We start from the raw sequence: 26,560 nt of genomic DNA, 5'->3' as shown, positions 1-26,560 counted from the left end.
CCACATGCTTAAGTAATAGATCGAAATGCGCTAAAGTATGCCCGCGCAAATGCTAATTGGAACAAAACAGATTCAAAGTCAGAAGCAATTAACGACATCACCCCTACCAGACGTAGCAGCAGTGCCACATCAATTGGGCGGCGAGAATCACCCACCATGGGGCTTTCTTAAGGGCCTTAGACAGCACAAACAACTTTTTGGGGTCGTGACCACCATGAAAGCGAGAGTAGCCCCTCTGATAACTACCCCACACAAACCCAATGAAGTGTCGATCTAAAGACTTACCAGCAGAAGGATACCTACCTGATAAGTCTCCCGGTCACGCCATGTTGCCCTCAAACCCGCAAAGCAGATGGAGCCAGGGACCTCCAAGCCAGGCCAGCTAGCCCGACTCGACAATCTGTCAGACAGAAGACAGACAAGTCTTCCCAATCGGATTAGCCTCAGGGGCTAGCATCCGAAACCTATCAATTTGAAAATGGAATAGGGAATCCGCTATCCCATTCCCAATGACTGGCACATGTCGCGCCCTAAAAGACAATGATCTTCTGCAAACCCTTCAAAACTAAGAACATCAACTGACGCAGCGCCAAAGAATAATAAGAATGTTAATTATTAATAGCGTGCACCAACAGCTTGCCACACCAAAAATTACATTCATATAGACAACTTAACATCCCACAAATCCACTGCCACTATAACTGGAAAAAGTTCCAATAACAGGAGGTTGGACCGAAAGGCCCGTGATATCCATGACGCAGGCCATGGAGCAGTGCACCAGTTCCCTTCAAAGAACATTCAGTTGAACCAGCAGCATCAGTGAACAACTGTAACTCAGCATTGTCATCTGGCTGCAAGGGCCAAATCAATTCCAAAATTGAAATCCACTAAAACAAAGCCCACACCTAGAGGTCATCTAAGATTTCCTGGAAATGCGGAACAGAAATGCGGGTTGGAAACCCCCGCAATAGCACGCTCTAGCTTACTGCAACCACCCGCCCCATTGGCATAATCCAGTAAGCAAAATAAATGAACTAGGGACGCTGCACCTGAGGCAATTAAACCCGCCGGAGGAGTCAAACAACACTGACTCTACACGAGCAACTGCTGCACCTTATCAGCCGGCAACCGGCAGTACCCAGCTACTATATCCACTTCAATATCAAGGTAAGACAAGCCGGAAATCTGTCCTTCTGCCTTGTCCATACAACTGCAATGTCAATCACCCGTAAAAGGGGCTGCACAGAAAAACGAAACCTCCGTACAAATTGCGATGGGCCGGTAAACAAAAATCGTCCAAATAATATGCCGCTCCTGCATGGCCCATACCGAACTTTTCAAAAATATGCACACGAGATAGCGCAGCCCATGGGAAGGCACCTGTCAACGAGAATAGACCCTCCAACTTAAAATCCAGAAACGTATGGACCAAGAGTGCAAAGGCAGCAGGCAAAAAATGGATATAACATCTAATTTCGCCATCAAAGCCCCAGGACCAGAACCCTATCTGCAAGCGCCACATCGAATAACAGGTACTGAACCTGGCAAAGCAAGTGACGGATTGCATCGTTCACAGAGCGATTGTTAGCCACTGCGCATGCGTTAAAGCCGTACAGCGTACGCGCAGTGATTCGTATGTGATTACGCTCGCACATGGGATTAATTTGCAAAGTAAGTAACAGGTAGTCAGCGTTTGGGGGAAGCAAACACAGGCATGTCGGGACCAGGCACATAAATTAGCCACTGCGTTCTCCTTCGCAGCGTGATACCTCTCAGTGTGTCAGGAGACACAGTGTTTGAGACAGGTCAGACTTCACTCAGAAGCTGCGTGGCTGCCCAATCTGTGTCGATGTAAGCAATGTTTACGCCATTGCATGTCATGGGATGGATATGAGAAAGCAGCAGTGGGCATCCCTATGCTCGGGGAAAGTTTTGGAAATCATTAGCATATTTTAGCAATTGTGATCCGTGAGAGATTGCAGATGTGTTTGCAGTACCGCAAATCTCTGAATCAGGCCCAGAGTGTACAACATAACACCCAGGGCTATATTTTTGCAGGAACGCTCTGGAATGCCGTTCCGAAAGTTCATGTGAAAAATGACATAATCCGGAACGGCGTTTCGAAACCACATAAAACATTTTATTTTTAATATAATCTATGCTGCATACAGCATAGTACAGCGCAGCTTGCGTGGGGGAACTAATACTATTTGGCCATCTTGCAGGCATCTGGCTGGCTGCTCAGGGTCCTAACATGAGCCTGTCAGGACCCTGAGCAGCCAGCCAGATGCCTGCAAGATGGCTGCTGCCCGAGTCAATATCAGGACATATAGGCAGCTGCAAAATAGTATTAATTCCCCTAGTGCAACCTGCACTGTACTATGCCACATGCAGCATAGATTATGTTAAAAAATAAATCTTGCAACAGCACAGCAATCAGGGACGGCGGCCAAATAGTATTATTACCCTCAGGAGCTAAAACTGCTGTGCCTCTGTCCCCCTCCCCTTCCCATGTGTGCCTTTGACCTCCCCCTATCCCCAAGTGTGCCTCTGCACCCCCCTTCCCATGTGTGCCTCTGATATTATCTTCCAATGTGTGTCTCTGATCTTACCTTCCAATGTGTGTCTCTGATCTTACCTTCCAATGTGTGTCTCTGATCTTACCTTCAGTGGCGTCACTAGGGGGGTGCGGGGGGTGCGGCCCGCATCGGGTGTCACCCTTCAAGAGGGTGACACCAAAAAGAGCAACACACACACATGCGGGCCGCACCCCATCCACAGACCCGTACGCTGCCCGCACACCCCCTGCCGACCCCAAATGGACTGGCCCTGCAGCCGCCGCTGCGGGTGAGTTAAGTCTCTCACTGCGGCGCGGCCGGCGTTCAGAGCCACACACAGGCACAGAGCATCTCTCTTTGCCTGTGTGTGGCTCTGGACGCTGGCCGCGGTGACGTCATCAGGCACGCGGCACGCCGGCTGAAGGGGAAATATACCTTTCCATTCTGGGAAGGAGAAGAAGGAGGTGTGTGCCCGCTACCCGGACAAGCCAGCCTGGACTTCATAAAGGAAGGTAAGTAGTACTGCACAGGGGTGGGGGCACAGCATAAGCAGCGTTACTGGGGCCACTGCATATTGGCACTACTGGGGATAGTGTATAAGGGGCACAGTATAAGGGTACTACTGGGGGCACAGCATAAGGGGCATTACTGTCTGGGGACACTGCATAAGGGGAGCTCCTGGGGTATTGTATAAGGGGTGCTACTGAGGGTACTATATAAGGGGCATTGCATAAGGGGCGCTACTGGGGTACTGTATAAGGGGCACTGCATAAGGGACGCTACTGAGGCCACTGTGTAAGGGCACTACTGGGGGCACAGTATATGGGGGTCTAATACAGGAGGCATTGCATGATGGGCTATAATATAGGGGGCATTGCATATTGGGCACAGCTGCAGGGTACATTGCATAAAGCGGCACTACTTAAGGGGGAACTGCTTAAATGGGCAGAGCTACAGGGGGCATTGCATAAGGGGCACTACTACTGGGGGCATTGTTTAAGGGGCACTACTATGGGCATTGTGTATAAGGGTCACTAATGTGGGCATTATATAAAAAGGGCACTACTGTGGGCATTGTGTAAAAGGGGCACTACTGTGTGTCGTAACATAAATAAGGGACACTAATTTATGGTGCAATGTGAATAAGTGGTACTATGTGCGGTGTAATGTGAATAAGATTGTGCTACTGTGCGTTGTAATTTGAATTGGGGATAGTATTGTATGAACATGCCATTTTCTTTCGAGATCACGCCCCTTTTTTGCACCATATGCCTTAGGCGCATGCTGTCCTTTTATTGATAAATTGCTGAGGATGGGGCGGTCATTCCACCACGTCTCTAGGACCACTTTAAGCACTGCTACCCAGAATACCGGGCGTGGCATCATTACGCCCGCTGGGTGCGCCCGGCATCCTGGGAGGAGCACAGTGTGAATGCTGGACAGGTAAGGGGGAAAAGTTTGCGGCGCTGCGCATCTTGGTCTCAATTTTTTTTTTTTGGGTGGAGGGGGGGGGTGTCACCATGCATTACAGCACCAGGTGACACCAACCCTAGTGACACCTCTGCTTACCTTCCAATGTGTGTCTCTGATCTTACCTTCCAATGTGTCACTCTGATCTTACCTTCCAATGTGTCTCTCTGATCTTACCTTCCAATGTGTGCCTCTGCTTCCCACTACCCATGTGTGGCTCCTCTGAACCTCCCATACCCATGTGTTCATCTGACTTCCTCCTCATCCCTCACTGTGATCCCACCGCCATCCCCAACTGTGCCTTTGCCTCCATCGTACCCAAGGATGGTGGCTGATGATCAGTAGTAGCGTGGGTGACTAGACCGTGTTTGATGACGCATAACTAAACATAAAGGTGGCAGGTAAGCACAACTTTTCATCATTCTAAAAGCATTGGGAGTCCCTTTTTTATTTGGATCTGGCTTTTTCAATATTTATTATGTGGATCTGGCTTTTTCAATGTTTTTTATGTAGATCTGTTTTTTTCAAAGTATTGCATGTGGATCTGGCATTAAATATATATTTTTTTATATTAAGCTGGCTTTTTCTTATATATGTAGAATAGATGTGTCTCCCAATATATTTAGTATGGATTTTGGTTTTCTGTTGGTGTGTGTGTGTATTTACAGCAGTTTTTTTCTTCTCTATTTCTGTATTTGTATAGTTTTATATATTATGTGATTGACACATTATAATAACACCCACCCCCACAGCCCAGACTTTGACAATGAGAAAACTAAAATAAAAAATGGATTATGCACCAATTGATGCCCCACCCCCACTGTAGCCCCACCCACTTTAGCCACAGCTACGCCCACATATGCCCCCCGACAAGAGTTCCTGAACCTATTTTTTTTTTTAGAAAAATAGCACTGATAACAACTTACGTAAAACATAGCAAACAAGACAAACTACTGAATCAGTTTAGAAGTAGTTATTACAGGTGACAGTGTCCTCAGTGCTGTTCAGCTGTGATGAGGCCACTTCAGGAGCTATCATGTTGAGGACAGGCCAGAGAACAGTATGGAACAAGAGATTGAGCAGAAGTTCACAAATTGATCCAGTGATGAGACAAGATGTGAGAAGGGGATGGGGATAGAATACATGGAAAGATGCCAAATGTTATTATTATAGTTCTGGAAGAGACATAATGAAAGGCAGAGCAGTGGCTGCAGCAAAGAGTGTTTCCAGAATACAAATTGCAGTCCTTGGCAGCACATGAGACAAACAGCATTTAATCTGCAGCCGCACAGACATCTCATTAAACCTCTTTATTACAGATCATTTATCAATCACAGTCACCTCTCCCACCCTCAAGTATCAGCTTCCAATCATATGACCAAGAACAAAGTGGCCATTTAAATATGTTGAGTAGTATGTCTGTCATTTATCATCTCCCAATGTAGTGATCATTTGTCATTATATTTTATATGAGATCGTACTCCTGTGCAGTCACGATGCGGCAGCAGTGCACGATTATGATGGGGGCCCAGCATTGCAAGGTCTGTGTTACTATAACATGCTGCAGTAGGGATGAACTCCACTCCCTGCTTTTACCATTGGTATGCTGCGTGTTTATGTGGATGGACTTGGCCAGTGTAGAGGTGACAGTGCAGCAGTAACTCTGATTGCATGCCATTGATACAGCCAACATTACCCCAATGATATGCAATGAGGGAAAGTAGAAAACCAGTTTATTATTGAAAATAGCCAGCTGAATATCAAAATAATCTGGCTACAGTTAGAAATCACTTTATAAATCAACACTAGTCAAGTGACTAATGCAAGAATTATCAGAAACATTAGCCAGCAGGTAACTATATCCTGCAGTAGTAAGTGATGGACAGTATGGTGATACAGTGCAGGGAGGGCAGTGGCACTTTGGTAGGGTTGACATTTATTAAAGCAGGATTTTAATATTAAGGCAAATTCCATTTCTAACCACTTTCCCCTTTATCTCGATTCCGAGGAGCTGGATTATTATCTCCCCTGACTCCCTTTCCTCCTGTCCTCCTTCTCCTCTTGGTTTTCAGCACTTTCCCTTTTTCATCTCCTGTCTCTTCCCCTCCCCTCCCCCTCTCACTCTGAGTATCTGATGATTCATCAATAAAAGCCATGTTTTCGCCCCACTCCATGACTCGTTTCCCATCATCCTCTGCTTTTGGCACGGGAGTGTGTGGCGGTGTCTGTGTAGTGATAGGGGTAGAAATTGGAGGCTTGTGGAAGTCTTCACTTTCTCTTGCGCAGTGATCGTCTCTCACATCCCCCTCTTCTTCCTCATCATCTCTTTCTAGTGCTCCTGGCTCGTTTACCCCTTTCTGCCGCTGCATTCGTTCCTGAAAGTTAAGGCTTATCCCACGGTGGGGAAGCTTCATTTCAGCAGTCATATTTGCTGTCCAATTTGCTGCATGAGCTGTAAAACCACCCATCTGCAAAAGAAGGGAATCAAAAGGGGTTTCATAAGTCTACTATTCATTTGCCTCATCTGCATTACGTACATATCAGTCTTGTGGAATACATAAGCAAATATCTACGGTGCAATTTGTGCACTTGACATTTCACTGTTAGTGTTCTGTATTTCACAATATATATCTCTTTGTTAAAATTACCTATTACAGGTTATCAACGTTTGTTTTATATTATTATATAATCTACTGATTGTACAACAAATAATACTGATCTTTTTTTTGTAGGGACTCTATGTTACTCTAAAGGTGCGTACACATGGGACGATTTTCTCCACGAACGAAAATCGTCCTGTGTGTCCCCGGCAGGGGTGTGCTCAGTGTCGTTAACAACACTGAGCACAAACACTGAACGAAATCAAGAACGATGACGTTAAGTGCCGGATTCCCTCCCTCATCCCCGAGCATGCAACAACCGGACATTATCGTCAGGTTGGACAGGAGGTTCGAGCGATAAACGGCAACTACCAACTACAAACGGGAACGCGCATTGGTAGTTGCTGTTCATCGTCTTGGCCCTGAAACTGAACAATTTTTTGAACGACTGAACGATAACGACGTCGTTATCGTTCAGTCGTCAAAAAAAATCGACCCGTGTGTACGCACCTTTAGCCAGTGGTCCCCAAACTTTCTTGAATCATGGAGCCCTAGAGAATCAGCATTTGTTTCATGGCACCCCTAGGCTGAAAGTATCCTATCGAGAAATTCATTAAAAAATATTAAATCATGTAAATTGTGCTTATCTGTCATCCATAGGTGTTAGGTGTGTTTGCTTTGTTCACATAGCAGTCATCAGTACTGGTTTTGCCTATCACATTGACCATAAAATATTTGAATTGGTCATGGACTACCATCCCGTAGCACCCATGGTGCCACGTCTGGAAACCACTGCTTTAGGTTGAAATGTGGCTGCATACATGGTGCTTGATTAACTGTGGTGAATAGATTGTACGGTGTACTCAGTGTCCAATTCCTTTCTTTCACTGGATAGTAAGCAAAATTTCTAGGTCAAGACATTGGGTCTTATTCACAGAGTGCAAAACAGCTGAGGAGCGTTGTAAAATCCTCTTTGGTGCCGAGTTCCAATATGTCCACAAGTGGAGTAGTTGTACCTGCCGGTATAAGGAGTACTATCAATTCACCTCCTTTTGTGGAGCAGTGGATAAAATTAAATCAGATGCATTGGTGGATAGGGCTTATTTTAATGCTATTGCTTCTTTTGTTAAAGGGTACATAGCAATTGTCTCCTTGCTACAGCACTTGATTTTTATACCAGATCATGTCCGGCACTTCTAATGGGATGCATTTCCTGAACTTAGCCTCTCTTTTTCTCCCCAGAAAAACCAGGCCCTGCGCCAGAGAAGGTCCCGTACCATAGCATCCCCACCCTGCTGGAGGAGAAGTCTACAGAGCAGGCACCCCTCTCTACAGCTTCAAGTGAAAACAGGGGGAGAGAGATGGTGGAAGAGTGAGAGAGTATGGATGGCCATCAACCATTGATAGTTAACAACCATTGATGGTAAACTACTAATGGCTGATGGGTTTGCCATAAATGGCGCAGAACCATTGGATATCTGCCATGATGGCAAAACCATGGGGACACAATGTTTTCTTTTTCTTTGCGGACACCTCGTGGGGGAGAGATGGCAGGAAGAGAGGAAGGGAGACAAATGGGAAGAAGATTGAGATGGGAGGAAGAGGGAAGAGAGAGATGGTAGGAAGAGGAGAAGGATTAGAGACATAGGCCAGATCACATCTGATCACCACCCTAAATGGAGGAGAATCTCAACATGTCAAGAAGCCATCCCCCTCGGCTGGGAGTCAGGAGTGCCGCCAGCAGCTGCAGGGGCACTATCCATGGTCATTGACTCAAGCACTGAAACTGACAAAGGGTTACGTGTGGTTCACCAGCCAGGGAAGGTCCAACAGAGCTGCAGCCACAGAAGGACCAGGCAATCACAACACTGGGGAACCGGGTAGAGAGGTTACTTGGGCAAGTCTGCAGTTAAGAGAAAGCTGCAGGCAGCTAAGTAGTTCTGGGAGTCAGGCTGTCAGCAACAGCGTACACTATACCCCATGAGGCACAGTCACAGGACTGGGTACAAAGTGGTCCAGGGCACTGGGTTAATGCACCAAGCAGTGAAAAGAGTGGAGGAATGGACCAGTGGATAAGTTGCCCATTGCAACCAATCAGCTTCTACCTATCGTTTTATAGAATATTCATGATAAATGCTACATTAAAGCTGATTGGTTGCTATGGGCAACTTCACTCTTTTCACTGTTTGATACATCAACCAGGGTACTACAACTGTTGTGGTAGGACATCAAAACGCGGTACAGACTCCTTTAAGATAGAGGAAAGGGGAGACAGAAGAACACTGAGAAAGGGGGAGACACAGACAGAGAGGCAGACAGAGACACAGGGGAAAGAAATGGGGGAGAGAGACAAAAAAGAGGGAGGGAGAATCAGGGGTAAGCGGAGGACAGAGATGGAGAGGTGGAGGAAAAAAAGAGTTGAAAAGCCCCAAACCTAAAACGAAACCTAAGACTTCAGACACAATAGCTAGGGACACGGCAAATGACAGGTTCAAGTTACTAGTACAGTATATTACAGGTGCACCTGCAACAAACCCAGGGAAGGTGGCCAGAGTTGTTGAACTGTTCGCTGTATATGTGAAGATTTACAAGGTGATGCAGAGTTTAACCCCAAATGTTAATATTGCCAGTGTCACATGGACATGACAGGATTCTTTTTTAAAAAACAAAAGAGAATCAGAATATATGTCAGCTGTTCAGTAGTAGCTGTTTTTCAAAGAAAGCAAGTGTTTTAAATGTATTGAAAATGAAAAGCTGGGAAATATTTTGTGGATTAGGCTGTATTAATACTGTGATACAAATATGTTCAGACACAAAGTTGGGATTAAGAGATAAGAACCCAATTATTTTTTGCTGAGTCTGAAAAGTTATGAATTTGTATAATCAAGAGTTGGGAAATTGGGGACCTATTTATCAAATAATATTTGCAAGATATTCCCCCAAAACGCCAGGGGGTGGGGACCCTGGGTGGTGGTCCTCCTCCTCCTCTTTCCAGACAAAGGAGACAGCCACTGACTGGACTTGAGCCCCCACCCAGCCCATCCAGCAAGCTTGGGTAATCAGTACCCGCTCCCCCCCTCTCTGTGCCACTGAGAGGGGCAGAGGGTAACCCAGTAGTCCAGGAAGTGGTGGACTTGACCCCAGCGTGAAGAAAAATTAGGGTATGACACGTGGCCATGCCTCCATATCAGGATACCCCTTTTCATCACCGTGCACCTTTGGCACACCCACACCTTGGCTCAGGGAGGTATGCAAACTGTTTAAATGTTACAGACTGAAATGTCTTTCTTACAATATTCAGATGGAAAACAGAAAAAGAGAAGGAGAATTTGAAAACCAGATTTAAAAAGAGTCTCTGGAATGAAAATAGTGTACAGGTAAGACACGTAAAGGAAGTCTATTGCAGAGTAAATAAAATAATGAAAAACAGAAAGGGGAGTATCCCATAAATATCCTCCAGCACACTAAATTGTACCTGCAACAATACAAGAAAATTATATGCTAATAGAAATTCAGAGATATTTGTTGCATGCATTTATAAGTACACGGTAAGCTGCCAGGCTACCACGTCTTCTCTGATACTGGCAGTTCTTACACTACATGATAATAGTGCCCACTCTGGGCCATGTAATTATCTGTTGTAAGGCCTCACTGTATGTGCCTTTATCATGAGGCCTTACAACAGATAATTACATGGCCCAGAGTGGGCACTATTATCATGTAGTGTAAGAACTGCCAGTATCAGAGAAGACGTGGTAGCCTGGCAGCTTACCGTGTACTTATAAATGCATGCAACAAATATCTCTGAATTTCTATTAGCATATAATTTTCATGTATTGTTGCAGGTACAATTTAGTGTGCTGGGGGATATCTATGGGGATACTCCCATTTCTGTTTTTCTGTTTAGTATGACCCCTCCTTTTCATGCACCTGAAGAGTATTGCCAGATTGATATGAGCAGCTTCCATTTGACGACATTTTGAGCTAAAAATGTGTGGTTGCTCAGCAAGAAATGTAAACACGTAAAAGAATGAATAAAGTGACATCAGAGTGAAATAGAGCACACAGGGGAGAAAGTTCTATGTTAAAAGCAAACACGTCCAACCATTTGGTGATCCAGCATTAAAATAGCCTCTGAAGAATCTGTAGGTCTGTATTTGTATTACTAAACATTTTTGTTTCAACTAGAGTAGCGGGGTCAACTTGCTAAGACAGACATTTCTTTTACATGGCATAAGGGACTGGTTACATTAAAACAGCATTACGGCAAAATTCATTTTGCTGATTGTATCTCAATACAACTAGAGGCTGAAGGAAAGTGTGACTGAGAGCCATAGGAAAAACAGCAGGGTTTCTGATTAACAACCTCATTGATCTATCAGTATACCCAGCCGGTTATGGTGAAAGTGACACAACAGTTATGTATCATACTTTATATGGACTATTTTAATTCTCTCCTCCAGGAGACTTCCCTAAGGGGGATTGTGATCACTGTGGGGGCCTTAAAAGGCAATACGCATCAACAGACCCCACCCCCCACAGCATAATGACGCAAATCACTGGATAAAAAAGAGGTGCTTGGCAGAGATGATGCAATTATCTGAGAATCTCATCGTCATGCCCGCCCATGTCAGTGGGATGCAGGAGAGTAAACTACTATCCCCAGACTCCTTTATACAATACCAGTAGGATTCCCGCCTCCAAAGGGATGCATGGGAGATTTGTGATAGTACAAAGGTGCACTACTGCTGTCATCCTGTGGGCTGTTATTACCTCTGCTCGCGTTTTTCTGGACAGAACTCTCAGCCAATTCCCAATCATTGTCAGAATGGAAGCAAAGTAGGCAAGTCCAAGCAATATCCAGAACCAGACAAGCGGTTTGTACCACGTGTGCTCATTGCCAGCACCATCACCTGCAAAACAACATGGGAAATATCACTATCCGCATCCACATTTTGATATTACATTTCTTATAAATACAACTGCCAATAAAATAGTAGTGATTACAATAACCAATATAATGAATATGAAGAATCACTTTTAAAGTAAATATTATATATTTATTTTATAAAAAAAACATTTTTGAACACTAAGGGGCATATTTAATTAGCCGCGGGGTTTACCCCGTGGCTAATTGACGCGCTTGACGGGATTCAATTAGCGGGGATTCCACGCGCGGGTGTCCCTGAGACCCCGAGCGCGAGTCCCCGCTGTTTGATTTTACCTCGCACCTCATGTAGGTGCGAGGTAAAATCAGCGTGAGGCCGCCCTATTCGGCCTCGCGCGAGCAATATTAACACACTGATTCCGCAGTTCTCGCGGAATCAGTGTGTTCTCGCGTGGAAGTCCTGTTTTTTGGACGCGGGGAAAAAGCTATTCTATTGAATAGCTTTACCCCGCGCCGCGGGACTTTCACCCATCAATTACTCGCGGGAGAGGTCCCGCGGGTAATTGAATATGCCCCTAAGGGGGAGATTTAATTGTTTGGTTTGCACACAGAGGGCCATATTCAATTTGAGGTGAAAAGTCAGAGGTCGGACTTTTCGCCATCATCGCTGTTTTTTCCAGGGATAAAGTATCGGGTGTGTGCCTGCTTATCCCCATATTCAATTAGGATCCGCCGAAAACGTAACCTGACGGAAAGGTAAGTAACGAAAAGTCCTGTCAGTTTTTGGGGAAATCATGCTGTCACCCCCCAAAAGATGTTCTGACATGGGGGATCACTATGGGTACCCCCGATATGGCCTGCTGAAGGTAGTCTGGGTTTTTAATAGCTCCGGCAGGTGCATAAATGCGGCTTTAGAAGAAGTGGTGAAGAATAGCACTTAGGGTATTTTTTTGAAAAAATAACTAGTCCCATCAAATTTGGGGTACATGAAAATGGGTGCAAGCATATTTTTAAGTCCCTAAAGTGATTTTTAAAAATTCTTCAAAAATCCACCTGCCGCTACCACTCGCATTCTAGAAAACACCTGACGCATACTTGGGAACCCCACATGAGTCAATTGAGCTAGTTTAGAACATTGTCCCCCACTATTTTTTTCCACCCCCAAATGAAAGTACTTTTTTTGGGGTGACCAGAGGTTTTAGAAAAAAAAAAAAATTTGACACACAATACCTTAATGGGACATTACAAGGGATGCAGGTTACTTTTTATTACTTTGTACCCCAACACCCCAATTTTTTTCGCCATGTATTACATGGTGAAAACTTATTCCCGTTTTTTAACAAAGACTTTTCGCACCGGCGAAAAGTCTTTCATATTGAATATGGGGATAAATTAAACTGCCGAAAATGACGTTATCATTATTATCGCCAATAACTGACTTTTCACCCCATATTGAAAAAGGCCCAGAGTCTGAAGACTCAAACCGCATACAATGCATGCTATCATTTGTAGTGCCACAGCTGTGTTTCAGAACTGGGACTTTGAAATAATGGTTTACATACCACACATAAAACCACCAAAAACCATGCAGTCAGTATGACAAAATCTCACTTTAGTAAATTACCCTCTAAGTTGTTCAGTGCTTAAAGCCAGTGGCGGCTCCTACCTCCTGTCATAAGGGGGCTGCACTGCCTGCAGCCCGCCTAAGCAGCAGCACTGTAAGGGGAGGAAAAACATGGGTCTTGCTCATGCGCACACACGCTCCTGTCTCCTAGATACACATTACTGCTGGCAGCGAAACTTGCATATGTGCAAACCCCCCTTCCCCCCCTCCTTCCCCATTTCCCACCCACTGCTTCTAGGGATTGCATTGGCAGCAACCCCTAGAAGAGCTGCATATTGGACATCCAGCAGAAAGGCAGGGGAGTGGTTTCCCGTCGGAAGCACTGTCTACCAGTCCAATCACTGGGGGCTCACTGGTGGTGGCGGATTTTTACCTGGGGGGGCTGCGGAGCATATTTGCATATTTTCGCATTGCAGCTGTGTACACATATGCAGTATCTGCTGCATTAACGAACAACTCTAAATCAGGACCTTGGTGTAAGAGAGAAGTTTGAAGACGGGTAAATACAAATTTGCACAACTCTGTGTAGCCCGCAATTCATGGATACGCCTTCACTGTACCTAGCCTAAATGCCAATGCCCTGTTACCTCCCAGTTACACCACTTCAGCTTCTAGTGGAGATATATAACTCAGCATAAACTGTAGTTGTGTATTCTCAGCTCCAGGCATTGTTCAGTGCAAAAACACACAAGTTAACATCTGCAAAACCGACTGGCATTCAGCTTTGTATAGGCCCCGCAGTCTGATATACTAAATGGCCACTCAGCCAATCAGAAGCAATATACTACACTAGACTTTTATGATTGGCTGAGCGGCTACTTTCCCCGCCAATAAACTGCAGTAATTTTGTTGAGGGCTTCCATAGAAACTGGCACTTCAGCTCACTAAATATGTTTTTTAGTTCAGTAATAAGTCTCTAATATGGTGTATCTAACTATACAGTACATCCAATTCTAAATAAGACGCATCTCTAGTGGACATGCTATACTTACGTGTGCGCGCCTCTCCAGCCATATGGGGTCACAAATGCAATCTATGTGTAAGTCTAACTTCAGGTGTAATATTTGATGTATGTGCATTCTCATAGTTTTCCGTTATTTAGACTATGTCAACTAGATAAATTACAACTTTGAGCCTGATTCAGAGATGGATGGAATCAAAGAGACGCACACAAGCGGCTGTGCAAATCCGTCCCTCATAGAGACGCACACAACTGGTTGTGCCATTGACCAGGCTGCGGAGGCTAAAGCTTACTGCAGCCTGGACAGTGGTCACTTGCGAGGCCAGGAAATCTGCATCCACCGACGCCCCCATTTCTGGGAACGGTGACCAGCCATGCCCCCCCACTCTGCCACCCCAAGCATCGCAGCATGTCAATCATGCTGCAACTTGGGAGGGTCTGTGGCGAGATCGCAGGACCCTTTCTGTACATTCGCAGAACAGGTCCTGCACATGTGTAGACCACTCACCATCGGAGATGTACACTAGCTATCAGGTTAGCATCTATCAGGTTAGCATACACCTCTGAATCAGGCCCTTTATACCTATAATTATGCTTTGTACATAATGTAAATTAAAATAATCTCTCACCTGAACCCAATACCAAGTGCTTTCAAACAATGCCTTTGTTCCTCAACTTCAAGCCCAAGTTAAAGAGGTCACCTTTACAAAAAAAATAAAACAGACGGGAAAAATAGCAACAAAAGGTTAAAAAAACATAATAGTAATCCACAAGGGTTTAAAAATAATTGAAAAAATCCACAGGAGTAATAAACCCACAGGAGAAGATATCCGGCATTAAGCAAAGCAGTTATGGGCACTAAATGAGCAGAAAAAAACAGAAACATGACTATACTGTATATGTAAACTGTTCCAATGCTTCTGATTGGTTCAAGTATACCCTGGCACTTAATCAGAAGCAAAGAAATGATAACCTTGTTACTATTCCCTTACTTCTGATGCAATGCCATATTTTACTATGACCCAGTTCACTGCAAGTGTTCAACCAATTAGAAGTTAGGGCTCTGAATCAGGGCGGATTTAAAAAAAAAAAAAATCCGCCTCCAGGCCGCTCACATAGCTGTGGGTGACCACCCACAGCTTGTGCGGGCAGCCTGGCGATGGTCGCGATTATCGCGACCATCGGGCTTGTGACTAGACCCTTATGGTGGGGTCTCGTCCACCGCAAGCCCCAGTGACGTGTGATGTCAGTAGGGCCGCCCACAAACGGCAGTCGTCCCTTCAGAAACGCCTCCATTTGTGCAGCCACCCCCCTGACCCACCTACAAAACGGGGCGAGCTGTTGACCAACATCGACAGCCGCCCAGTTTTGCTGCGAGCCCCGAGCGAGTGAAGTTCTCACTCGCTCCGGGGCTCGCGCACGCAAGCGGGTCTGAATCAGGCCCTTAAAGAGCAGTCTATATAAAAGATTCTCCTCTAAATGTGTGTATCATTAGTGCCTGATAGCACTGGTATCACTTTTTGTTCTCCTATTGTGGATTTTGTTTTAAACTCCCATGAATTTTTAATTCATTTTAAACTCCAGTGGATACTATTTTTCCCGTAGGGTTTTGGAATGGTGACACTGCCAACACGGGGCTTGAGTTTGAGTTGAATATACACCTGTTTGCGGAGCATTGTTTGCAGGTTTAAAAACTGTGCATGCTTCAAAACAACGGGAGGCAACGTAGTGGCACTCAGGCTGCTGTGGAACTACACATCCCAGCATTCTATGCCACAGTTTTAGCATGCCCTAACAGCAAAACTGTGGCAGGGTATGCGATGATGTGCAGTTCCATAGCAGCCGGAGTGCTACGCTTTGTCTACCCCTTCTCCAGAACCAAGTGTACGCACATATGGGTGGTGCATAGAAATTTCAATCTCATTTACACACAGGAGCAAATAAACACATTTTTGTCACTGCAATCAATGTGGAAACACATGCATCCGATTTCCATACAACTTAGCATCAGCTCCCTCCTTCCGGGAGGGAGCTGAATGCCTGCACACAGCGGGGGACGTGGCCGGGCACTGACTCTGCATGGCGGTGGGGCCAGGGCGTGTCCGTGCGACCGCATCATCGTGGGCCCGCCCCCTCTTCACAATGCCGAAAATAAAGGCATTGTGAAACAGGTGGCGGAGTCACGATGACACGATTTAGAGCGGATCGCGTCATCTGGCCCCGCCCCCCGCTGCGACGGAGTTTCTAGTTGTAGTCGGGGGGTTAGGCGGGAGCCGGGAGGCTTGCCTTCCTTTCCGGGGGGTCCGGAGCGGCACCCAATATTCGGGAGGCTCCTGACCAAATCGGGAGGGTAGGCAAGCCTAAGGTTAAGAATGGATATATTGTTTTGTGTTTCCAAGAATGGGGGTCAGGCACAGATTTATTTACAATTATATAAAGTAAAATGCTATTTATAATTGTCATATTTTTTTAATTTAAAAATAAAATGTATGACTTTATCTATGCTTTTATTCTATATCGTTAATTTATGTACACACGAAGCAAAAGCCTATTGTATGTCTCTGTCTTTATGTGCACCTACCTGTCTGCCTATTGCATGTCTCTGACTTTATGTGTACCTACCTGTCTGACTATTGCATGTATCTGTCTTTATGTGCACCTACCTGTCTGCCTATTGCATGTATCTGTCTTTATGTGCACCTACCTGTCTGCCTATTGCATGTCTCTGTCTTTATGTGCACTTACCTGTCTGCCTATTGCATGTCTCTGTCTTTATGTGCACCTACCTGTCTGCCTATTGCATGTCTCTGTCCTTATGTGCACCTACCTGTCTGCCTATTGCATGTATCTGTCTTTATGATTATGTGCACCTACCTGTCTGCCTATTGCATGTATCTGTCTTTATGTGCACCTACCTGTCTGCCTATTGCATGTATCTGTCTTTATGATTATGTGCACCTACCTGTCTGCCTATTGCATGTATCTGTCTTTATGTGCACCTACCTGTCTGCCTATTGCATGTATCTGTCTTTAAGATTATGTGCACCTACCTGTCTGCCTATTGCATGTATCTGTCTTTATGTGCACCTACCTGTCTGCCTATTGCATGTCTGTCCTTATGTGCACCTACCTGTCTGCCTATTGCATGTATCTGTCTTTATGATTATGTGCACCTACCTGCCTGCCTATTGCATGCATCTGTCTTTATGTGCACCTACCTGTCTGCCTATTGCATGTATCTGTCTTTATGTGCACCTACATGTCTGCCTATTGCATGTAACTGTCTTTATGTGCACTTACCTGTGTGCCTATTGCATGTATCTGTCTTTATGTGCACTTACCTGTCTGTCTATTGTATGTATCCGTTTATGTGCACCTACCTGCCTGCCTCTTGCATGTATCTGTCTTTATGTGCACCTACCTGTCTGCCTATTGCATGTAACTGTCTTTATGTGCACCTACCTGTGTGCCTATTGCATGTATCTGTCTTTGTGTGTACCTACCTATGTGCCTATTGCTTGTATCTTCCTTTATGTGCACCTACCTGCCTGCCTATTGCATGTATCTGTCTTTATGTGCACCTACATGTCTGCCTATTGCATGTAACTGTCTTTATGTGCACCTACCTGTGTGCCTATTGCATGTATCTGTCTTTATGTGCACCTACCTGTCTGCCTATTGCATGTAACTGTCTTTATGTGCACCTACCTGTCTGCCTATTGCATGTATCTGTCTTTATGTGCACCTACCTGTCTGCCTATTGGATGTATCTGTCTTTATGTGCACCTACATGTCTGCCTATTGCATGTAACTGTCTTTATGTGCACCTACCTGTGTGCCTATTGCATGTATCTGTCTTTGTGTGCACCTACCTATGTGCCTATTGCATGTATCTTCCTTTATGTGCACCTACCTGCCTGCCTATTGCATGTATCTGTCTTTATGTGCACCTACATGTCTGCCTATTGCATGTATCTGTCTTTATGTGCACCTACCTGTGTGCCTATTGCATGTATCTTCCTTTATGTGCACCTACCTGCCTGCCTATTGCATGTATCTGTCTTTATGTGCACCTACCTGTGTGCCTATTGCATGTATCTGTCTTTGTGTGCACCTACCTGTCTGTCTATTGTATGTATCTGTCTTTATGTGCACCTACCTGACTGCCTATTGCATGTATCTTCCTTTATGTGCACCTACCTGCCTGCCTATTGCATGTAACTGTCTTTATGTGCACCTACCTGTGTGCCTATTGCATGTATCTGTCTTTATGTGCACTTACCTGTCTGTCTATTGTATGTATCCGTTTATGTGCACCTATCTGCCTGCCTATTGCATGTATCTGTCTTTATGTGCACCTACCTGTCTGTCTATTGCATGTATCTGTCTTTATGTGCACCTACCTGTGTGCCTATTGCATGTATCTGTCTTTGTGTGCACCTACCTCTGTGCCTATTGCATGTATCTTCCTTTATGTGCACCTACCTGCCTGCCTATTGCATGTATCTGTCTTTATGTGCACCTACCTGTCTGTCTATTGTATGTATCTGTCTTTATGTGCACCTACCTGTCTGTCTATTGCATGCATCTGTCTTTATGTGCACCTACCTGACTGCCTATTGCATGTAACTGTCTTTATGTGCACCTACCTGTGTGCCTATTGCATGTATCTTCCTTTACATGCACCTACCTGCCTGCCTATTGCATGTATCTGTCTTTATGTGCACCTACCTGTGTGCCTATTGCATGTATCTGTCTTTATGTGCACCTACCTATCTGTCTATTGTATGTATCTGTTTTTATGTGCACCTACCTGTCTGTCTATTGCATGCATCTGTCTTTATGTGCACCTACCTGACTGCCTATTGCATGTATCTGTCTTTATGTGCACCTACCTGTCTGCCTATTGCATGTATCTGCCTTTATGTGCACCTACCTGTCTGCCTATTGCATGTATCTGCCTTTATGTGCACCTACCTGACTGCCTATATCATGTATCTGTCTTTATGTGCACCTACCTGTGTGCCTGTTGCATGTATCTGTATGTATGTGCACCTACCTGTCTGCCTATTGCATGTATCTGCCTTTATGTGCACCTACCTGTGTGCCTATATCATGTATCTGCCTTTATGTGCACCTACCTGACTGCCTATATCATGTATCTGTCTTTATGTGCACCTACCTGTGTGCCTGTTCCATGTATCTGCCTTTATTGTAGAAATGAAGGGATGATGAATAGACCCCTAACTGTAGCTTTTCTCTAAAAATACTGTTCAGTTTAGCTTCATTTATGACATAATGTAAACGTGAGAGTCAGTGGATATCAGTACTATTCTTATTCCATGGGTCCTTTTTGACAATTTTATTACATCGTTCAAAGGTTTTTCCCACAGAAATACAAATGTAAGGGGCAAAATATTTCTCTTTCAAATTAAAGCATGAGGGGGCGTGACCAACCTTGGAGTCACAAGGACGCAGCAGTCAGAAGCTCCTGCTCCTACTATATTAATGGATATGTGGACTATAAGCCACTTCCCATTGCATTGAGGAAACAGAGAAAAGCTTCAGGTCCCCATGCATAAAGGAAGACTCACCTCAGACTAACCAAGTACTTATTTGTAAAACATCCGGACAGTAAGGTCATCAACTGAAATAAAAAAGTTACTGCCACTGTCCAGCACTTCACCTGAGAGTTCTTCCCAGCCAACCTTTCCAGTTGGATCAACGCCCAGGAACCAGACACAGAAATGGACAGCCTAGTAGACGTTGAGGTGCCCCTCCGCCCTTGCTTGCCAAGGTTCCATTTACAAAGTGGGAAACACAAGGCTGCTTATATTGTTTCCATTTATAAATGCAGATTTTAGATCACTTCAAGATATTCCATTTATATCCCATATATTTGTTTACTGTTAACCCCTTCTGCTCTGGTCTGGCTACAACAAAGCAATTTATTATTAACATTTATTTATATGGCCCCACGAAATGTACGCAACGCCATACCGATTAAGCATATAAAACTTTTCACATTAATATCATATATAATACACCGCAGAATGCCATAGCATAAATATCAAACATTAATATCACACCACAGGCAGGGCAGATAATGGGGGGAATGGGTTGGGCAACTCTCCGAAGTTATCACGAGTCACAGATGGGAACCAATTCAGTACTCAGTAATCATGTAACCAATAACTGGGGGAGCAGAGACAAGAGGGAGAAGCACCCTGCCTGTAAAAGCTTTCATGCTAAGGAGAAGGGAGAACAGTTGGAGGGTGAAGTGGGATGAGTGTGTGGCTCTGAGTGTCAAAGGCGGCAGACAGATCAAAGAGGATGAGGAGAGAGAAGTGACCCTCTGATTTCACTGTGAGAATGTCATATTGACCTCGGAGAGAGCAGTTTCAGTGGCGTAGAGTGGACAGGTTGAAGAGATGGGCGAGGTGGGAGCAGGCACCAGTAGAGAGAGAGCAAAGGTGTGAGAGGGGTCAATGGGGCAGGTGGTGGAGAGAGATGAAGAGAGGAAGGCTGGACTTCATCCCCAGTGGTAGTGGAGAAAGCAGAGAGTGGTAAACTATAAGAACAGGGTTTTCTTCATTACAGAAGAAAACCTTGTTCTTATAATATCCCCCCTAAGGGATCAAGTTGGGAGACCCCTATTCTCCTTTGACTGCAGGTTCGGGTATTCCTTTGGCACTGTCCATAAGTTCTGATTTCACTAGAGAGAGTGAGAAGGCAGGTGTTGGAGGGTGAGGGGGATTAGCCAGGGGAAAGGATGGATTCGATTTTAGTAGTGACATGGGTAGCAAAGTCTAGGGCAGAGAGGCAGGAGTGTAACAAAGGAATAGGGGGCAGAGGAGAGAATACAATATGCAAATAGGTGTTGGGTTGTAGGATTTGGAGGTAATTAGAGATTTGAAGAAAGTTTGGTGTGAGACAGAGCAGAGTTGTAGGAAGTGAGAATGAATCTGAAATAGAGCTAGTCAGTGTGAATATGTGATTTATTCCAGTACAATCTGAGTGAGCATTTCTGAAGGTAACAAGTAACGGGTGCCATTGTTGGGTAACAGACCAACCAAGCCTGAGAGTGATGGCTGGGGAAGCAGAGTCAAGAACGGAGGTGAGTGTAGAGTTGTATCATGATCTTGCGAGATGAGGGTGGTGAAGGTGTGAGGAAAGGGCAGAAGGAGCTAATATGGTGGTCATAGATAGGGAGGGGAAATAAGTGGAATCAGATATATCACAACAGTGGGAGAAGACTAGGTCAAGTGAGGGACCGCTAGAGTCTGAGGGAGAGGAGATCCATTGGGAAAGGTGAAAGGAGGAGTTGAGGCAGAGCTCCCTGGAAGTAGCGGCATCCATGGGGTTATTCAATGAGACACAGGATAAGAGAAACTTGGAGGAGAGGAAGTGGGAAAGCCAAGCTGCAACACATGCATTATGAGGGACATTGAAAATCAGAATCTCTCCTATTTAGTTGGAGGCCATATCATAGAATACTATACAGTATATATGAGGTATATATAAACAGCGCTCACAAGCAACAATAAAATCCAAGAGCTAAACTTGAAGATCCTTGCGTGCATCACACACCATTCATACTCTGTAAGAGTCCCCTCTGTGATGATGCTGTAATAAGATTAGGGACACAGCACTGCATGCGTCCTAAAGTTGCATGTGTTTTGCGCCATACAAGCAAAAGATAATTCTTTCACAGCACACATAATATGTGAGATACCAGGGGATCCATCCTCTTATCTTGTGCACTGTAATACGAGTACATTGGAGTATACAGTTGTTTTTGCGAAAATATAGTCTGTTCTCTTAAATAAGTATCATCAAGGTCTCATATGTAGGTGCAAAGGGTTAAGAAAAGTAAACTAATAAAGGACAGAGGGCCTGTTTCAGCAGTGTACGCAATTGCAATTACGTATGCAGATTAACCCGATTGTTAACCACTGCGCATTCACCGCACTACGTGTGCGCTGCGATCAGACTGCAATTACAAACGCACTGAGGAAGCCATTGCAGAGTGAGTGACAGGCTGTGAGCGTTTGGAGGTGGTGTCGGGGGAATGGCTGGAAAAACGCAGGCGTGTCTGTCTGTTTGAACGCCGTTTCCTGGGTGTGCATAAATTAGACACTGCGATTACTCACTTTGTGCGACGAGACTTGCAGTTTCTGCAGCTGGTCAGACCTGGTGTAAATCTTGTGTGACGGCCTGATGTACGTCAATGGTAACGATGTATATTCAGGAGTGCGAGATAGTACGGATGTGAGGAAGTAGTAGTGGGCGTCTCTATGCCGGATGAGCCAGCCAGTGTGTATAGACCATACACATCGTTCACAGACATATCGTGTCGGCTGTGTAGTATAGCCAATGGCAGATACTGCACATCGTGCTCTGTGTATGGGCGGTCAGACGAACACTCGTACACTTGCTGCACAGGCCGATGGGGAGGGGGGCGCAACGCGACCCTGGGCCAGATGGCAGTGATGGTCATTCAGTGTGCATTAACAACCATCATCTGCAGATATATCTTTCAGGTGAGTACCCAGCTGAAGCCTTGGAGAGGAATAAAGTGGAGAGAGAGAAAGTACCAACCAATCAGCTCCTAACTGTGAGCCTGATTCAGCAGTGGAGGACATAGGGCCTGATTCAGAACCGCTCATAAGCGGCCGCTCGTTCGTTCCGAGCGATGTTTGCCCAACTGCGCATGCGTACGGATCGTAATACGCATGCGCGAACCAGTCAGTGCGGCCGAAAATCGTTTGTTCGCTAAATAGCGAATGCCTGTTATTTTGAGTGACAGGAGGAGGCGTATGTGGGTGGTAACAGGGGAAGGTGCTTGAAAACGGGGAGTGGAGATCCGAACGCAGGCGTGCTTAAAGGTCAAAACGGGCGTTTTAAGGGTGTGCATAATTAATACAGCAGCGTCATTGACCACGTCACTGGGTTATTTTATAGTCAGAACTGCTCGCAAGATTGCGGTAGGAAAAACCAACCACAAGAATAGCGAGCAGTTCATACGCTGGTTGATGTACTCGATTAATCTAATAAATAGCGGACATGACGTAGGATGCGAGCGGCCAGGGGGCGTAGTTTTCCAAAAAATGACCGCATGTTTTGTTCACTCGTTCAGACCTAGAGGCGTGAACTGAACGCAAAGAGCGAACGGTTCATTTGAATAGCCGCCCCTTTTTCCTGAACAAGCGAGCGCAAATAGCGTCCGGCTCTGAATCAGGCCCATAGAACGAAATTTAGTCACAGAGAGAAAATTTCAGTGCCCGTTCCTGAGAGTTAACAGGGGGTGGCTAGACCAACGCAGATGTGTTGTGGGCATTTCCAGGCCAGCAACTGCGGCTTTTTCCATGGTTGCACTGATTTTGCTGCCCGTGTTCAGAAGGACATTCTGCTCCTCCATAGGCTGGTGCAATGTCCGATAATGTGATCGATATGTGTCTGATGGTGCAGATGCTGCAACTTTTTATGCAAAAAGTGGGTATCTCTGTACAAAGGACCTCATTCAGACCCGCTCGCAAGCGCTATGCGCTCGCAAGCGGGTCGATGGTGAGGGCCAGCGTGTGCGCAAGCCCCGGAGCGAGAGACACATGCACTCACTCCGGGGCTCGCTACAAAAGAGGCGGCTGGTCCCGTTTTGTAGGCAGGGTGGGGGGGGGGGGTGGCCGGACAAGGAACGCCCGCCGTTTATAGGCGGCCCTACTGACATCACCAGCGATGTCAGTAGGGAGCTTCCTGCTCTGTTAGAGCAGGAAGCTACCTGGGGCTTGCAGTAGACGAGACCCTACCGCAAGGGTCTCGTCGCAAGCCCTGATGGTCGCGATGGTCTCGACCATCACCTAGTCACTCGCTAAAGCTGTGGGTAGTAACCCACAGCTTAGCGAGCGGCCAGGAGGCCGCCTTTCAAAAGAAAAGCTGCCGCCCTCATTCAAAGCGAGCGCTCGCTTTTTGCGAGCGGCTCTGAATGAGGTCCAAATTCCATTGACTGTGACATTAGCATACCTCCCAACATTTAAACTTCTTAAGGAGGGACCGGTAGCGTGCCGAAGGTGCGCACGTCCAAAAAGGGGGTGTGGCTTGAGTAAAAAGGGGGTGCCTCCAGAAAATGGGGCGGAGCCTCGTGGCCCCCAGTAGTAGTCCCCTCTATGCAGTGCCCCAGTTGTAGTCCTCCTATACAGTGCCCCCAGTAGTAGTCCCCCTATACAGTGCCCCCAGTAGTAGTCCCCCTTATGCATTGCCCCCAGTAGTAGTCCCCCCTATACAGTGCCCCCAGTAGTAGTTCCCCTATACAGTGCTCCCAGTAGAGGCCATCTCCCCCATAACGTGCCCCTAGTAGTGGCCCCCACAATACAGTGCTCCCAGTAGCGTCCATCCCCCCCATAATGTGCCCCCAGTAGCGACCACTCCCTATACAGTGCCCCCTAGTAGCCACATTCCCCCACCCCCTGTGCTGTGCCAGATAAAAAAAAATCACACACAGAAAAAAAATAAAATAAAAGCAACTTACCTGGATCCCTGCTCCTGCCGACTACCACCACTGTCCACTCCTCTGGGCCCGCTCTCGGTCTGCACTATGGGATGGGAGAGACGTCATGACATCTCTCCCATCACCCGCTGTGGAGGGAGTCAGAAGACGGAGCTCATGAGTGAGCTCCAACCGGCTCCCTCCATGGACGATGCAGCAGCCAATGAGAGTCTGTCTGACTCTCATTGGCTGGCTGCTATAACAAACAGACAGCCGCCGCTAGTTCAAGCACCTGGGGTAGTCCACCCATTGGCTGCTTATGGCACTGCCAGATGGTGCCCCCCCTTTGGCCGGCGCCCCTGGCGAGTGCCATCCTGGCCAATGGGTAAATACGCCCCTGCTGTGCGCATGTGCACGGCATCTGTTCTCCTCCTGCAGAGCAGTGGTTTGTACTTTCCCCAACTTCCCCCCCACCGCGGGACACTGCAGCCCGCGGGCGGGACAGTCCCAGAAAAACGGGACTGTCCCGCTTGTCAGGTATGCATTAGTATAATGCCACACTAGCGCTGCATAATAAGTTGTCTCCACCTCTGAATCAGGCTCTAAGACTTCCAAACTTGTGACACAGGACCTGATCCAGAGATGTGCGCTATTGCTGTCGCAACTGCAAGTTTATGAGCAGTAGGTGTGCGAAAATATGCAAATGTTGCAGCCACTGTGATTTGTAGTAAGACCCACCGGCTGCTTTACAAATCCAAGCAACTGCGTATAAAGACGCAGCACGGTCGTAGATCCTATGATCAATATTGGTCTTCTGGGTAACCCTATGGTCACGCAGAATGGGCGTGAGAATTGAGATGCCGGAGCCATTTTGACTGCATATGGGATCGCAGTCGCACGCAGTGACATGCCCCATAAACGGCTGGGACTCTTCTGCATTCATTTGCCACCTCCCCATTACTTCCCACAAACGTTCCCTGCCTGTCAATCACTTTGAGAATAAATTCTAACTGACAGGCTCATTTATCAAGTGGAGATACGGAGATTAGAGCTTTTAGCAAATTGAAAAAGCCCTGGTGGCTATTTATCATAACTACAATTAAATATTATTGTTATTTTAGAAATAAATTACGTTTGGCAGGTTAAACATATATGGAACAGTATTTACTAATGAACCGTATTTTAGTATTACCGTTTGTTGCGCTAATAAGAACTCGCCTGGTCAAGCAGCTGTTATTGCAGCGCTGTCGAGCGATGGTCTCCCGGACGCCCAGTGAAGTGAATTAATTAGCTCCAATAGCTCTTTGCAGGGTTTCTGTTGTAACTTTAGTTACTGCGCGGCAGGGTTAGGATGTCGGTGGGGTAACCTTGCATGGGCCCCAAAATAAACTGCACAGCCAGCTCCCCGAGGACAAGATGGGAGAGACAGCCTACTAAGCTGACTCTCGGCATCTGCAAAATAAATACCCGGCTCTGAAAATCGGCGTGTCGTCACACAGCTCCTCGGAGGATCCAAGATGTCTGCGGGGCTGTTATGCTTTGGCGTACTGCATGTCAAAGAGCACGTGCGCCTGCTACACCACGCCCACTAAGCCTCTGATTCGTCCGGAGCAGTAAATAACTGAAAATACTGCCGGTAATTATTAGTTTAGTAAATAGATGTAGAAATATTATGAATACCGAATAAATCGATAGGGATAGCCATCGGTAAATTTCATTTGATCTAAGTATCGTTAATAAATGAGCCTGTGAGAAAGACATCAGTAATGAAACTTGGTGCATGCACAGTTGTGACTCTCACACATGCACAGATTACTTATAGTCGCTCAAACTGCATAAACATCGGCATTGTGAACATTTCTGAATCAGGCCCAGTCTTGAAATAAACAAGACTAACTATGTAAACTGCCATGGCCTTCTGATAGCTTTCAATATGTTGCTTTTTTTTTTAGTAAAACTCATTTGAATTGACCATG

General features: G+C 45.9%; 1 protein-coding gene across 3 annotated transcripts in view; it reads right to left on the bottom strand.

The window, feature by feature from the left end:
* Positions 1 to 5,323: 5,323 nt before the first annotated feature.
* Positions 5,324 to 26,560, bottom strand: part of KCNK4 (potassium two pore domain channel subfamily K member 4) — a 39,238-nt gene continuing 18,001 nt past the window's right edge. For all 3 annotated transcript variants that reach the window (XM_088480088.1, XM_088480089.1, XM_088480090.1), the window contains exons 6-7: positions 11,402 to 11,541; positions 5,324 to 6,496 (exon numbers count right to left, since the gene is read on the bottom strand). In XM_088480088.1, coding sequence (XP_088336214.1) covers positions 6,005 to 6,496; positions 11,402 to 11,541 — 632 coding nt within the window. In that variant the 3' untranslated portion in view covers positions 5,324 to 6,004. The remainder of the gene's footprint in view (positions 6,497 to 11,401; positions 11,542 to 26,560) is intronic.

The sequence above is a fragment of the Taudactylus pleione genome, unplaced genomic scaffold (genome assembly GCF_031769625.1).
Source record: "Taudactylus pleione unplaced genomic scaffold, aTauple2 ptg000250l, whole genome shotgun sequence".
Lineage (NCBI taxonomy): Eukaryota > Metazoa > Chordata > Amphibia > Anura > Myobatrachidae > Taudactylus > Taudactylus pleione.
The sequence above is the reverse complement of the archived record's forward strand: the minus strand, read 5'-3'. Positions and strand labels throughout refer to the sequence as shown.